This window comes from Callithrix jacchus, chromosome 5 (genome assembly GCF_049354715.1).
Source record: "Callithrix jacchus isolate 240 chromosome 5, calJac240_pri, whole genome shotgun sequence".
Taxonomy (NCBI): Eukaryota; Metazoa; Chordata; class Mammalia; order Primates; family Cebidae; genus Callithrix; species Callithrix jacchus.
The window spans coordinates 86,110,741-86,125,696 of NC_133506.1; the positions used below are offsets into that span (position 1 = coordinate 86,110,741).

Genomic DNA, 14,956 nt, shown 5'->3' on the forward strand with positions numbered 1-14,956 from the left:
CTCATTCCCTTATACCTTTATTAACTGAGTATCAGAAAACAAAAGCACAACTATAAAGGATCTTTTGGCCAGGCATGGTGGCGTGCACCTGTAGCACCAGCACTTTGGGAGGCCAAGGCAGATGAATCACTAGAGCCCAGGAGTTTGAAACCAGCCTGGGCAACATAAGTGAGGTCCTGTCTCTATAAAATTAAAACTTTAAAAATTAGCTGGGTATGTTGGCATGTGCCACCATGTGGTCAAGGCTGCAGTGAGCTGTGATCGCACCACTGCACTCCAGCCTGGGTGACAGAGTGAGACCCTGTCACATACAGCAAAAGGGACTTTTCTGAGCATCAGCCTTGTGCCCCATCCACCCACAGACCTTAAGACCACTTGTTCCTCCCATCTGGCTCCCCCACCCCTACCCCCACCCCTGGATCCAGCCTTCCTCTTCTTGCCAGCTCTCATCCTCCATCCCCACAAACCCACCCTGAGGACTGAATCTGTCCACGCCTCCCCACTGGAGCCCGCCCCACAGCCTTGTCCCCCACCCATCCCTGACTCAGAGGAAAGAGCCGGGTCCAGCTGTGGGCTCTGTCTCTCCAAGCGCAGCCCCACTTCCTGTCTCACAACCGCAGACTGGGCTGCCTACGGGGATGGCATCGGGGAGACATGCTCAGGGCTGAGTGGGCAGCTCACAGCTCGCACAGGGAGCATGCTTTGCATCTCAACAATGCCCGGCATTTACAGCGTGGCTAGTTCAACATCTGCGAAGGAAATGCTTCCTCCTTGCTCCTCCTGTCTCTCTCCCTCTCTTTAGGCTCGGCTGAAGCCAAGGAGGGGGAGCCTTTGTCCCTGGCACGCATGTGTCAAGTGGCACAGTGACTGCAGAGAGTCCCCAGTCATTCCTGCACAGAAGGATCCATCACCTCTATGAGTCTGTGACTGTAAACATCTCCCCCAGTTCCTAGGCTGAGTCCAAATGTACACCATTCAAATCATTATACATTAGAGCTGGAGAAACCCTTTTAGGTCCCCTCGCTCAGAAGTTTTGCTCTGCTGGCTCCTGGGAGGTATCCTGGAGGCCACTGCAGGGAAGCAGGAGGGGTAGAGTGAGCCAAATGTGCAGGTCTCTGCTTTGACCTATCTGGTTCCCTGCAAGTTCACGCAAGATTGGTCATCCAAGGTGACCCACTGACTTGGTAGCAGGGCTGGGTGTGTGGCCCAGGTCTCTTGATTGCTCCCACCAAGCTTGGCAGTTTCTGCTTGCAGCCCCAGCCCTTCAGGGAAGCCAAATCAGTATCACCACATCAAACATCTAAGGTGGCGGAAACACAAGACAGCTAGGTCTTGAGGGAAGGAAGCCTGGTCAGGACTCCTCTGACCCCCTGAGTGGCCTAAGGGTGGGACCTCAGGAAGGGAGAGAAAGACCCTCTGTTTAAGGCTACTTTCCTTGGTCTGAAACTCAGTCTCTTTTCAGCAAAAAGTCAGAAATCAGGCTTACTGAAGTGGCCTGCCTATTCATACTAAAGTGTGAGAGTCTGCTACAATACCAGTGCTTGAGAACATACTTGGCTAGGCAGAGGGAAGACCAGAGGAGAGGGCCTGGCATATGAAGAGAGAAGGAGCTGGGGGAGCTTGGTGTGGGGATGTGGAGGCGGTGGGTGGGAACTTCAGGGAAAGGCAAATTGTGGCTGAAGCCGCACTTCCGGTGGCAAGCTCCTACCCAACCAGGGGTCCTAGCTGGGTGACTCCAGCCGTTATTTAACCATGACAAGCTGACCAACTAACTAGCTGGGCAGGCTCTTGAATGCACCCTGGGCTTTGATCACCTTCTTCCCATGCACAGGCAGGCTCAGGCTGGGCTTGAGCCCTGGAAGGGCCAGGTCCCTGGGCAATGGCTTGTGGGTGACCCCTCGATGCTGAGGAAAGTGCCATTGTCTGCACAGGCTCTAGGCAGAGATGTCCCATGCTGCAGATTCCACTTGTTCTCTTGCAGGTCCCGTGGATGGTCCATACCCCCCACTCAGCTCTAGGGACAGCAGGAACCTCCCTGCCTGATCAAGGATCCAACCAGAGTAGTCCAGGACACCCCCTGGGATGGACGCAGTTGTGAGCAGCTCCCTTGAGAATAGAACCACTAGGACCATCCTAAACCCAGAGCCAGCCAGAGCTGGAGCACAGGGCCTCTCCCCTCGGCCAGGCTAGTCTCTCCCTTGTCCTCTGCCATGTCTAACTTGGTCCCACCTCCATGCTGCAACCTCTGCCTGGTTTACCTTCTCCCAGTCCAAAAGCCTTCATAGATCCCCTGGAATCTTCTACACCCATGACCTTTTTTAACACTTGACTAAAAATGCAGAGAATGGGAAGGTGATCCTGAGGTCCCACACAGCATGCTGTGATGTGTGTTTGCCTCCTCTAGGAAGCCCTCCTTACTTGCCAGCCCCATCCCCCTCTAACTATCCTCTTTCTTTGTCTTCTTCCAGTTTTGTGGAAATAGTACCATCAGCTCTGAATGGCTGACGCTTCTTTCTTCCTCTTCCAAGCTGTATCCTGTAAGCTCTTTGGCAGAGGCCATGGTTTTCCATACCCTGATACCCTGAGATCCGTTATTTCCCAGTCCAGATGCCTGCCCCCGCCAAGCAGATGCTCCACAGACACCTGCTGGCTGCTTATTATGCCCCTTAGATGTCTAACCTAAAGAGTAGGTTAGATGTATAACGCAAAGAGTGCAGCCCGGGGCTCTCTTCAGCCTCTCTGTGGTCCCACCCTGCTGGTCTCCATATGGTCTCTACCACCCAACACCTCGACACCAAACCTTCCCAAGCTCAGGCTGGGCAGGCTTTGGGAGGGCGTGGCTCTGCAGGAAGCTGCCTGCGGCCACGCCCTCCCCAGCCTGAGACTGATTCCTAGCGAATGCTCTCCCCAGTGCCAGATCTTGGGACTGTCTGGCTCTGGTCCTCAGCTCCTGTGGGGCCCTGTACCCCAGAGTCTGAAAGTCAGGCCGGTTCCCTCTGAACCTCAGTTCCTGGGAAGGAATCATGCTTGGGTAGCCTGGTGGCACCCAGCAAGGACCAGCCAAGAAACTGGCCTGGGCTTGGGCTGGGCACACAGTGGCTCACGCCTGTAATCCCAGCACTTTGGGAGGCCAAGGCGGGCGGATCACTTGAGGTCAGGAGCTTGAGACCTACCTGGCCAACATGGTGAAACCCTATCTCTACTAAAAATACAAAAAAATTAGGCCCGGTTTGGTGGCTCATGCCTGTAGTCCAAGCACTTTGGAGGCCAAGGTGGGCGGATCGCCTGAGGTTGGGAGTTCAAGACCAGCCTGACCAACATGGTGAAACCCCGTCTTTAAAAAAACAAAAAAATTAGCCAGGTGTGGTGGCAGATGCCTGTTGTCACAGCTACTCTGGAGGCTGAAGCAAGAGAATCACTTGAACCAGGGAGGTAGAGGTTGTAGTGAGCCAAGATCACGCCATTGCACCAAGCTTGGGCAAGAGAGCAGGACTCCTTCACAAAACCAAATCAAAACAAAACAAAAACTCGGCTTGCACAACCTCTTGTGGTGACATGGGCTCCAGGTTTGCCACAGGTCACAAACCTTTATCCACAATTCCAAATTCCAGGAAACTCAGAAAACCACAAGTTCTTTTTTTTTTTTAACAATTGTGGTGGACTCATATGGCCGAAAGCCCTGACCTGAATCAGCAAGACTATTACGGTCTTTATTTATCCTAACCTGTAGGCGTCTTCCTGCAAAAATAATACAGTCTGATTACAGGTGCTGCCCTAGACCTTGCTAGAGGTGCTGTTAGCCACAGAATACACAATACATTACCTTTCTAGACTTTCAATTTTTTAGTTTTAATTTTTTAATTTTATTTTTTTCTGCCTCCCCTACCTCCTATATTACTTTTCTTTGTTTTCTTTCTCTCTCTCTCTCTCTTTTTTTTTTTTTTCTGAGAAGGAGCTTTGCTCTTGTTGCCCAGGCTGCCATGCAATGGTACAATCTTGGCTCACCCGCAAACTCCGCCTCCTAGGTTCAAGCAATTCTCCTGCCTCAGCCTCCCAAGTAGCTGGGATTACAAGAGGCTGCTACCGTGAGCAGCTATTTTTGTATTTTTAGTACATATGGAGTTTCACCATGTTGGCCAGGCTGGTCTCGAACTTCTGACCTCAGGTGATTCAGGCAACTCGGCCTTTCAAAATGATGGGATTACAGGCATGAGCCACCCTGCCTGGCCTACTTTTCTAGAATTCAAAAACAAATGTTGAATTCTGAAAGCATCTGGTCTCAATCAGGAAAAACAAACCCTCTGGTCTTACCCTAAAACCAGCCTCTTGGAAGTTTTGAGGACTGACCAGAGCTTGGTAGTTGAAGCCTTTCTGGCTCTAAGACTCTTCACCCTCCTCTTCAGCCTTCATCTCTCCATTGAGGGGTTTAGGTGTGGAAGAGGCTGCCCTGTCCCTCCAGCTCATCTCTGTTGCTACCAGCATGCTATGAAGCAGTGGGTGTGGCTGATTTCTGGAGTCTGATGGGGATATGTCTCTGCCCTCTGCTTTGTGTCCAATTCCCATCCTGACAGAAGCCAGGTCATGGCTCGCTCTGGCCAGGCCTAGGTGAGGTAGTATGTGCCCCAGAGAGCCCCGTGGAAGCAGATGAAAGAGTGAATGGAACAGGACATGGAGGGAGATTCAGGGGGGATGGGGGGAAGGAAGGGCCAGTGAAAAGGAGAGGGTACTGTCCACCAAGACATTCACTGCAGACCAGGGAGCAGCACTAGGGACTGTGGGGCTCAGCCAACAGCAGGGCCCCAAGGTCTCTGTGAAGGGAAGCTACAAGTGAATTGAAGACATGAGCACCTGAAAAATTAGCTAATGAGCCAAGAGTTTGAGCCATGCAAGGCCAGAGATGCCCAGGACAAGTGCCAAGTGCAGGGCCTGGGCCACAGAGTCAGGGCTTAGAGGGGCAGAGCTGTCCTAGGGGGACAGGCCTCCAGCTGGGGTTCCGCTGGCAACATAAGGCAGAGATGAAGAGGCTGGCTTGGATTCTGACAGATTAGAATTCAAGCCTCAGTGCTGTTAGGCACTAGCTGAGTGACTTCGGGCAAGGCACTTGGCCTCTCTGAGTTTCCCCCCAACACATACACCTGTAAATGAGGATAACTGGCCAGATATGATACCTTGTGCCTGTAATCCCAGCTACTCAGAAGGCAGAGGCAGAAGGATTGCATGAGGCCAGGAGTTCAAGACCAGCCTGGGCAATGTAGTGAGACCTCATCTCTTAAAAAGATAAAATAATTAGCCAGGCATGATGGTGTGCACCAGTATTCCCAGCTACTCAGGAGGCTAAGGTGGGAGGATAGCTTGAGCCTAGGAATTCAAGGCTGCAATGAGCTATGATCGTGCCATTGCACTCCAGTCTGGGTGACAGAGCAAGAACATATTTCTCTAAAAATGAAAACATAAGTGAAATTTTAAATGAGAATTATCTCAGCGCCTACCTCTCAGGTTGCCACAGTATGAGGTAAAGTACTGTATATAAAGTGCAGAGCACAGAAAAGGCTGGGTTTGTTCTGAATTGTACAGTGGCTGGGATACAGGCGCAGAGAGGAAGGAACAGATGTCATCACCAAAGACCCTTCTTAACTCAGGATGCTGTATGGCAGATCACTAGATTTCTTTCAATCCTTATACAGAGATAGCATTTTAATACTTTTACATATGTGTATTTAACCCTTACAACAAGCCTAAGGGATCAAGATTAGCCCATTTTACAGATGAGAAAACTGAGGTCAGAATGGTTATCTGATTTGCCCTGGGTCAGTCAGTAAGTGGTAGATGGAGATTTGAACTCTGATCTGTGTGACTACAAGCCCAGTGCTCCTGACACTATAACAGGGCCTGGGGCCATGTCCCATCCTGCTCATGCTGATGCCATGGTGGAAGTCACCCTGCCCCTCCTCCCCTTGAGCCCAACTTCCACCTGAGCACGTAATCCCAAAGGCACCAGGACTACTTTTCCTTAAGAGATTCCAGCTCAGGAGTCTGCTGGTCCCGCTTTCCTCCTCTCCTCCTTCCTGTCCTCAGCCACAGAAAGTCCACTGTCATCCACTGAAGAGGCTAGGTTGACTCTCAGCCCAACTCTGGAGCCCAACACCTCAGGGGTTACAGCTCAGCCAGGGACAAGCTGGCCTAAATTCCTTCCCAAAACACGATGATTCTTATCAGCGATGTTTGGTTTTCAATCCACCGCCCCCACAAAAGCAGTAAAATTTCTTTTACCCTTTATTCCCTCCAGCTATGTTTTTCTCAGGCCCCAATTCAGTTTCTAAAAATGTGGGGGTTTTAAAAATAAAAACAATATCATCCAAACACCTAAGGCGCATAGGAATAATTTCTTTTTTTAAATGTTCAATGCCTGTACACTGAAGACTAGAAAACACTGCTGAGGGAAATTACAAAACCCTAAATGGAAAGGTCCTACCTCTGTGGGAATCAGCAGACTCAATATTGGTAGAAAGTCAGTCTTCCATAAGCAGATGTATAGATTCAATGCAATCCCAGTCAGAATCCCAGGAGCCTTTCTTGTGGATATTGACAAGTTACTACTAAAATTTATGCTGAAATACAATGATCCTGAATAGCCAATGCAATTTTGAAAATGCGGTGCACAGTTAGAGAACTTATAGTACTTAGTTTCAAGACCTGCTATAAAGCTATAGTCAATACAAAAGGCTCATTGGGAAAAACATTTTTTTAAAGCTACAGTAATCAAGGTTGTATAGCATTGGCATAAGGATAGGCATATAGATGAATGAAACAGAATAGAGCATCCAGAAATAGGCCCACACATATCGAATCAATTGATGAGCAATGAAGATGACAGTGGAGAAAACATCATCATTTCAACAAATGGCACTGAAACACATGGACATCCATATGCAAAATAATAAGCTTGCCCCTTACTCCATGATGTACACACTAGTTAACTCAAAATGAACCATAGACTTTTTTAGTGTAAAAGCTAAAATTGGCTGGGCATGGTGGCTCCTGCCTATAATCCCAGCACTTTGGGAGGCCAAGGTAGGTGGATCACCTGAGGTCAGGAGTTTGAAACCAGCCTGGGCAACATGGTGAAATCCCATCTCTACTAAAAATACAAAATTAGCCAGGCATGGTGGCAGGTGTCTGTACTCCTAGCTACTCGGGAGGCTGAGACAGGAGAATCACATGCACCCAGGAGACAGAGGTTGCAGTGAGCCAAGATCATGCCACCATACTCCAGCCTGGGCAACAATAATTAAACTGAAGAAAGAAAGGAAAAAGGAAAGGAGAGGAGAGGAGAGGAGGAAAGAAAGAAGGAAAGAAGGAAGAAAGGAAGGAAGGAAGGAAGGAAAGAAGGAAGGAAGGAGGGAGGGAGGGAGGGAGGGAGGAAGGAACGAAGGAAGGAAGGAAGAAAGGAAGGGAGAAAGGAAGGGAGAAAGGGAAAGAAAGAAAGAGAGAGAAAATTATAAAGATTCTAGAAAATACAGCTAGGTGCTGTGGCTTATGCCCATAATCCCAGCAGTTTGAGAGGCTGAGGTAGGAGAATTACTTGAGCCCAGGAGTTTGAGATCAGCCTAGGAAACATAGCAAAACCCCTTATCTATACAAAAAATAAAAAATTAGCTGGTGCATGCCTGTGGCCCCAGATACTCAGGAGGCTGAGGCAGGAGGATCACTTGAGTCCAGAAGGTCGAGGCTGCAGTGAGTCGTGATTGTGTAACACATTTAGTTTCCTAGTGGAAACTATTTACACCCATCCTACATGGCTCTAAAGGAATGGCTCTGAGGATCACATGAGAGAATGGCCTGTATGAGAAAGTGATTTGTAAACTGCAATATTAGTTATTAATTCAACAGAATTCGGCTCTAGCCTCACTCAAAATCAGCAGAAGGGAACTCCAGCCTGGATGATGGAAAGAGATCATTTCTAAAAAAAAAAAGGAAACCATAGGAAGAAATCTTTGCAACTTTTGGGTAGGCAGAGATTTCTTGGATAGGACACCAACAAAGCACAAACCATAGAAGAAAAGGTTGATACACTAGACTTCATCAAAATTAAAAACATCTGCTCTTCAGAAGATACCAATAAAAAAATGAAACAGCAAGTCACAGGCAGGAATAAAATATTACCAATACTTCTGACAAAGACTTGTATCTAAAATATATAAAGAAATCTTAGGCTGGGTGTAGTGGCTCACACCTGTAATCCCAGCACTTTGGGAGGTTGAGGCGGGCAGATCACCAGAGCTCAGGAGTTCAAGACCAGCCAGGCCAACATGATGAAACCTTATCTCTAGTAAAAATACAAAAATTAGCCCAGCTAATTTTGTGGTGGTGCATGGCTGTAGTCCCAGCTACTCGGGAGGCCAACCCACAAGAATTACTTGAACCCAGGAGGCAGAAGTGGCAGGGAGCCGAGATCGCACCATTGCACTCCAGCCTAGGCGACAGAGTTAAGACTCCATCTCAAACAACAGCAGCAACAACAACAAAATATATAAAGATCTCTTAAAATAAGAAGTAACTCAATGAAATGATATTCAAATATACACATGAAAAAATGTTCAAGGCACCGTTCATCAATGGGGAATTACAAGTTAAAACCACAATGAGATATTACTACATAGCTCTGAAAATGCCACAGTTAAAACTGACAATAGTTGACAATAGAATATGGAGCAACTGGAACTCTCATGCATTCCTGTGTAAAATGGTAAAAACCCCTCTGAAAAACACCAATTCTACAAGTTATGCAGATACTAACCATATGCTCCAACAATCCACTCCTAGACAGTTATCCAAGAGAAATGAAAGCATACACCCACAAAAAGAAATACACATGGATGTTCGTATCAGCTTTACCTGGAATAGTCCAAAACTACAAATACTCAATTTTTTTTTTTTTTTAAAGACACAGTCTTGCTCTGTTGCCCAGGCTGGAGTGCAGTGGCACCATCTTGGCTCACTGCAACCTCTGCCTCCTGGCTTCAAGTGATTTTCCTACCTCAGCCTCCTGAGCAGCTGGGACCACAGATATGCACCACCACCACCATGCCCATCTGATTCTTGTATTTTTAGTGGAGATTGGTTTTCACTATGTTGGTCAGACTGGTCTTGAACTCCTGACCTCAGGTGACCCACCAATCCCTCCCAAAGTGCTGGGATTACACGCATGAGCCACTGTGCCCAGCCAAAATAATCCAAATACCTAGCAAGTGGGGACATGAATAAACAATTTGTGGTTCAGCCATACGAAGGAATACTCAGCCATGAAAAGGAATGGGCTATTGCTGTATTCTATGACATAGATGAATCTCAAAAACTCTATGCTAAGCAAAAGAATCCAGGCATAATAGGCTACACACTGCATGATTTCATTGATATAAACTTCTAGAACAGGCAAAACTAACATAGAGTGACTGAAAGCAGAGAAGTGGGGTAGCCAGGGGCTGGTGGAGAGGACTGATTACAAAGAGGCACAAGGGATCCTTTGGGATAGTGGAAATGTCCCATGTAGTCATTGTAGTCACCACAAATGTGTTACACAGGTGTATAATTTGTTAAAACCCAAACTGTACATTTTAAAATGCATGCATTGGCCGGGCACAGTGCTGGCACTTTTGGAAGCTGAGGTGGGTGGATCACCTGAGGTCAGGAGTTCAAGACCAGCTTGACCAACATGGTGAAACCCTGTCTCCACTAAAAATACAAAAACTAGCCAGGCATGGTGGTGCATGCCTGTCATCCCAGCTACTTAGGAGGCTGAGGCAGAAGAATCGCTTGAACCCGGAGAGTGGAGATTGCAGTGAGTCGAGATCATGCTATGGCAATCAAGCTTGGGCAACATAGTAAGACTCCATCTTAAAAAAAAAAAAAATGCATGCATTTCATTGTATATAACAATGATTTGGGGGGAAAATAAAGGTTATGTTTTGTTTCTCCAGTGGAATGACAGTAATGACTCTTCCACCACCTGGGATGATGTTTAGAACCCCAGCACCCAGACAGTGAGCCTGGACTAAGCACTTAGCATGTATATGCCAGGCACCCCATCCAGTCCTTCCCTTCATTGTTTCAATTAAGCCTCAGCGTTGCCCCTCAGATGGGTGTTCTCATAACCCTACGCTCAGCAAGGTTAAGACACTTGTCCAAAGTCACAGAGCTAGCAACAGGCAAAGCTGGGATTCACTATCCTGCACTTTTATAAACTTCTCAGTACTGTCCCTAGAGTGGAAAGAAACTTGATGAGTGCAGAGGTCACACACTGAAGAAACATCACCAAAGTTAACTATGATTTTAAAAACTGCATCCACAGAAACTATTTCTAGTTACGAAGCCATTGGGATGACTTAAAAAGGATTGGGGGCCGGACATGGTGGCTCACACCTATAAGCCCAGCACTTTGGGAGGCTGAGGTGGTTCACTGGAGGTCAGGAGTTCAAGACCAGCCTGACCAACGTGGTGAAACCTTGTCTCTACTAAAAATACAAAAATCAGCTGGGTGTGGTGGTACACGCCTGTAATCCCAGCTACTTGGGAAGCTGAGGCAGGAGAATCTCTTGAACTTGGGAGGTGGAGGTTGCAGTGAGCTGAGAACTTACCATTGCACTCCAGCTTGGGTGACAGAGCAAGACTCCATCTCTAAATAAATAAATAAACAAATAAATAAGCAAGCCTGGATTGGGTAACTACGCCTGTCTTGTGCCCAGCTCATCACATAATGCAGTGCATTTTCATTTATACGACATCACAGAAGTTTAACATCTGTGGAATTTTTAGGCACTCAAAGCCAAAATAAAAGCTCTTTGGCAATCCTAGACTTCCAGACCCAGGACCAGGACTGTTAACCTCAGGGAACCTCAGGACCTCCAGTTGCTACTGACCTTGGAGAAGAGTGACTTGATCAAGGACAACACAGAGAGTGTCCCAGAGCCAGGACTATTTCTGCCTCTGACCTCTGGTCCGCCTTCTGTCCTACTGCCATCATGCTGTTCTCTGCACCCACCTGACAGCCTAGCAGGGGTCAGTGCATCCTGTCTCATTACTGAGGACAGAAAAGAATATGGGGCCTTGCCCATCACATTATAGCCAAGAGGATCTGAAAGAGTCAATTAAGCAGGGAAGAGAGCCTCCCTTCACTCTCACGCTCTGCGGCCTCTCTGCAGCCACGGCTGCCCTCTCACTGCCTTAGCTCGGGAGGCTGCTCCCTGTAGGGTGAAGGGCTCAAACTGGAAGCAGAACATGGTTTCTATTCAGCCTCCCCCACCAATTCACTGTGTGACATCGGGTGACTCACTGAACCTTTCTGACCTTCAGACTCCTTGTGGGAACTATTTACACCCATCCTACATGGCTCTGGAAGAATGGCTCTGAGGATCAGATGAGAGAGGCAGCTGTATGAGAAAGTAATTTGGGCCGGCATGGTAACTCATGCTTGTAATCCTAGTGCTTTGGGAGGCTGAGGCAAGTAGATCACCTGAGGTCAGGAGTTCGAGGCCAGCCTGCCCAACATGGTGAAACCCTGTCCTAGTTTTCAGGAGGCTTGAGATAGGAGAATCACTTGAGCTCAAGAGGTGGCAGTTGCAGTGAACTGAGATCATGACACTGCACTCCAGCTTGGGCAACAGAGTGAGACGCCATCTCAAAAAAAAAAAAAAAAAAAAAAGGGTAATTTGTAATCTGCAGTACTATTTCTGTTTTGTTTTGTTTTTTTGTTTTTTTTTTAAATCACCATTAACAGAATTAGGCTCTAGGCTCACTCAAAAGCAGCAGAAGCAACAGCTGGCTCACTGGGGTTGGAGGGTCACCTCATCTGAAAAATTGGGATAATACATGCTGCTTGAAGCAGTGAGTTTTGGAACAGAGATCCTTCTGGGGTCATTTACAACTCTGAAGTCTGTAATACTATGATCTGAAAGAGCCCAAGAAGATCAGCCTCACCTGCCCTCCTGATGTTTGCATTTTCTCTGATCAGGATGCCAAAGCACTTGGTATTAGACGCAAATGCAAATGGCTTGTGGAGGAAGGAAGAAGCGCCCTGCCTCACTGGCCCATCCCAGTGTAGATGACTGATCCCAGATTCCTCCCAGAGAGCAAATGTGGATAGGAAGCTGGGAAACCTGGTCTAAGTCACAAGAGGGTTTCTTCACTTAGAGCTCAGGCTGAATCCTGTCTGTTTCCTGAGACCAAACACTTCAAAGCATGAGACCCCAGTTTTAGTTTATTCTCTGAGTATCTGTCCTGCTCCCCAGATTGGGGTGGTGGTGGCTTTTGTGTCCTTTGTCAGCTCTTTCCAGCTGGACTCCTGACCTGGAAGAAGTGGCTCAGATACTCACCCCTCTCAGCCCTAACCCAGGCCTGCTCGAACATCTCACCCGTCATTTTCAAGGCTGCTCCTCACTCATATCCCTCAAATTCTAACCCCATGCACTGCTGAGAACACCTTTCCCCTCCAACACAGCAGCTAGGATGGTCCTCCTGGAATCCCTCTCCTCTCATCCCACCTGACTCTTGCCCCATCTCCAACCATAAAACCCAAATAAACAAATGAATTGTAGAAATGAGCTGGTGTGTAAGAGGATATAGGTACCATTTTCCCTGTCCCTCTCCATTCCAGCTCAGAGAGCTGGTAGGGCCAGGACATCAAGATTCTATACCTGGTTCCCTTAATGAAAATAATCACTAACCAGGCCTGGTGACTCATGCCTGTAATCCCAGCACTTTGGGAGGCTCAGTCTAGCAGACTGAGGTCAGGAGCTCGAGACCAGCCTGACCAACACAGTGAAACCCCATGTCTACTAAAAATACAAAAACTAGCTGGGCACGGTGGCACACATCTGTAGTCCCAGCTACTCAGGAGGCTGAGGCAGGAGAACGCTTGAACCCAGGAGACGGAGGTTGCAGTGACCCAAGATCACATCACTGCACTCCAGCCTGGGTGACAGAGGGAGACTCCATCTTGAAAAAAACTCACTAGCATTAGTTGAGCATTTACTGTGTGCTAGACAATGTCCTAAGTGCTTTACATGTACTAGCTCCATCTGTTATAAAATAGGCAGTAAAATCTTCATTATACAGATTGAGAAACTGAGAGACTGAGAGGTTAAGTGACTTGGCCAAGAGCACGCAGCTACCAAGTGGCGAGACTGAACCCAGTTTGTGCCCTAGTGATGACATCCTGCCTGCAGAGGCAACAACCATTTCTTCAAGCCTGAAATCTTCAGGAAGCAAATATGTTGTGCACTGTTCTTGGGGTGGATTGCAAAAGGATCAGTCATATCAAGTTCAGCCCCTTCTTTATACAAAAGGAGAAACTGAGGCCCAGAGACTGAGTGGTCTTCCCACGTCATTAGCAAGCTGAGCCCAAAGCTAGGGTCTGGGATGATGCCCTCCTTCCCTCCCCATATATTTCAGAAAAAGCCAGTGCCCACAGCCTAGATGTGTTTTAACCACCTGGAAATTAGCCCACAGCCCTTACTCCAACCTGTACAGAATTTCTCAGACCTTCACACACCTCTCCCTGGCTACTTCTTCAAAGTAGCCTTTAGTAGGTCACTTGCCTGGTGTTTTCCTGCCTTTGCTGTATATACTCAGACTGTAAGCCTCCTATTGACTTGGGGTGAAGATTTTAAAAGAAGGCAAGGTTTAAAGCAACAGGCTGTACATACTGGAATTGTCTTTGTGTGGAGGGTGGGAAGGTGCCTTCTTACCCATGATACCCACCCCCTCACCAAGTCCCTGAAATTCAGGGTCAGACAAGAAGGAACTTGGAAACAATTGCCCGATAACTTTTGCTCCAAACATTCCCCTCATAGTTCCTGTCCCTCTCTCTCCCCAGTGTTACCTGCCCGACTCTCCCCCATTGTGATCCTCCTTTTCCAACTATGTACACACACACACACACACACACACACACACACACACACACACACACAGACACTGGGCACTCTCGCTCTTTCCGGCATTCTCCTGAGAAATCACCCCATGCCAGGTCTAAGACGTGGTCCGGTTTCCCCAGCACATGGTTCCTTCCTGCTTCTGTAGCTGTTGTCTCACGCTCCGAAGCTTCCCTTATTCCCTGTGGACGCGCACGATCCTCTGCCCCCAGACCGGGAACAGCCCACCCCACCCATCCACCCAGCCCTCCTGGTCTCGGCTCGACGGAGCCCAGGATGGCGGCAGACGGAGCACCCTCGTGAGGATCCCAAGAGGGCATCAGAGCTCAGGGCTGACGCCTGGACGGGCGGGGCCAGGGCCCGAGGCACGCGCAGAGTCCGAGACCCGGTGGGGTGAGGACAGCGGCGGTGGAGGGGACCAGAGACTCGGACACCGAACAGGGCGATGGATTCGGAGCCCGGGAAGCCAGAGACCGAGCTCAGGGCGCGAACTCTCACTGAGAGGTGGGCTGGGTCGCGCAGAGCTAGGGTCTGAGTTCGAGACCTCCGCAGGGCCAAGGACAGCGGGAGGGAAAATTGACCCAGCTGTAGCTGGAAGAGGGTGAGGCGGGCGGGTCGGGGAGCGGGCGGGGGGCGCGGCGGGCACTGACCCGAAATAGGAGGCGGCGGCGGCGCGCAGCACCAGCAGGCAGAACCCGGCCAGGGCCAGCGCGGGCGGGGGGCGCATGGTGCCGGCGGCGCGGCGCCCTGTAGCATCTCCTCGCGCCGCTCAAGCTCGCAGCGCCGCCACCAGCCGCCCGCGGGGCTTTAAACCCGGGTGGGGGCGGAGCAGGAGGCTTGGGGGAGGGAGATCGGGCGGCGCCCCAATCCCGGGCAGCGAGCCCCCCGCCCCATTGGCCCCATTGCTCTCGCCCCGCCTCGTCGCGGTGGGGCCGCCACCCTGGGCCCGCCCTGGCCCTGTCGTCTCACCCTCCCGCCCCAGGTGAGCGCTCACCTGGCGCCGCGCGCGCCAGAGGTCGCGGCGGCGG

At 49.3% G+C, this 14,956-nt stretch overlaps 1 protein-coding gene across 1 annotated transcript in view; it reads right to left on the reverse strand.

Moving 5' to 3' along the window:
• The window catches only part of WNT9B (Wnt family member 9B), a 29,310-nt gene extending 14,655 nt beyond the window's left edge, over positions 1–14,655 (reverse strand). The window contains exons 1-2 of the mRNA XM_078375417.1: positions 14,579–14,655; positions 14,224–14,472 (exon numbers count right to left, since the gene is read on the reverse strand). Of these exons, the coding sequence (XP_078231543.1) occupies positions 14,224–14,472; positions 14,579–14,655 (326 nt within the window). The remainder of the gene's footprint in view (positions 1–14,223; positions 14,473–14,578) is intronic.
• Between the last annotated feature and the right edge of the window lie 301 nt (positions 14,656–14,956).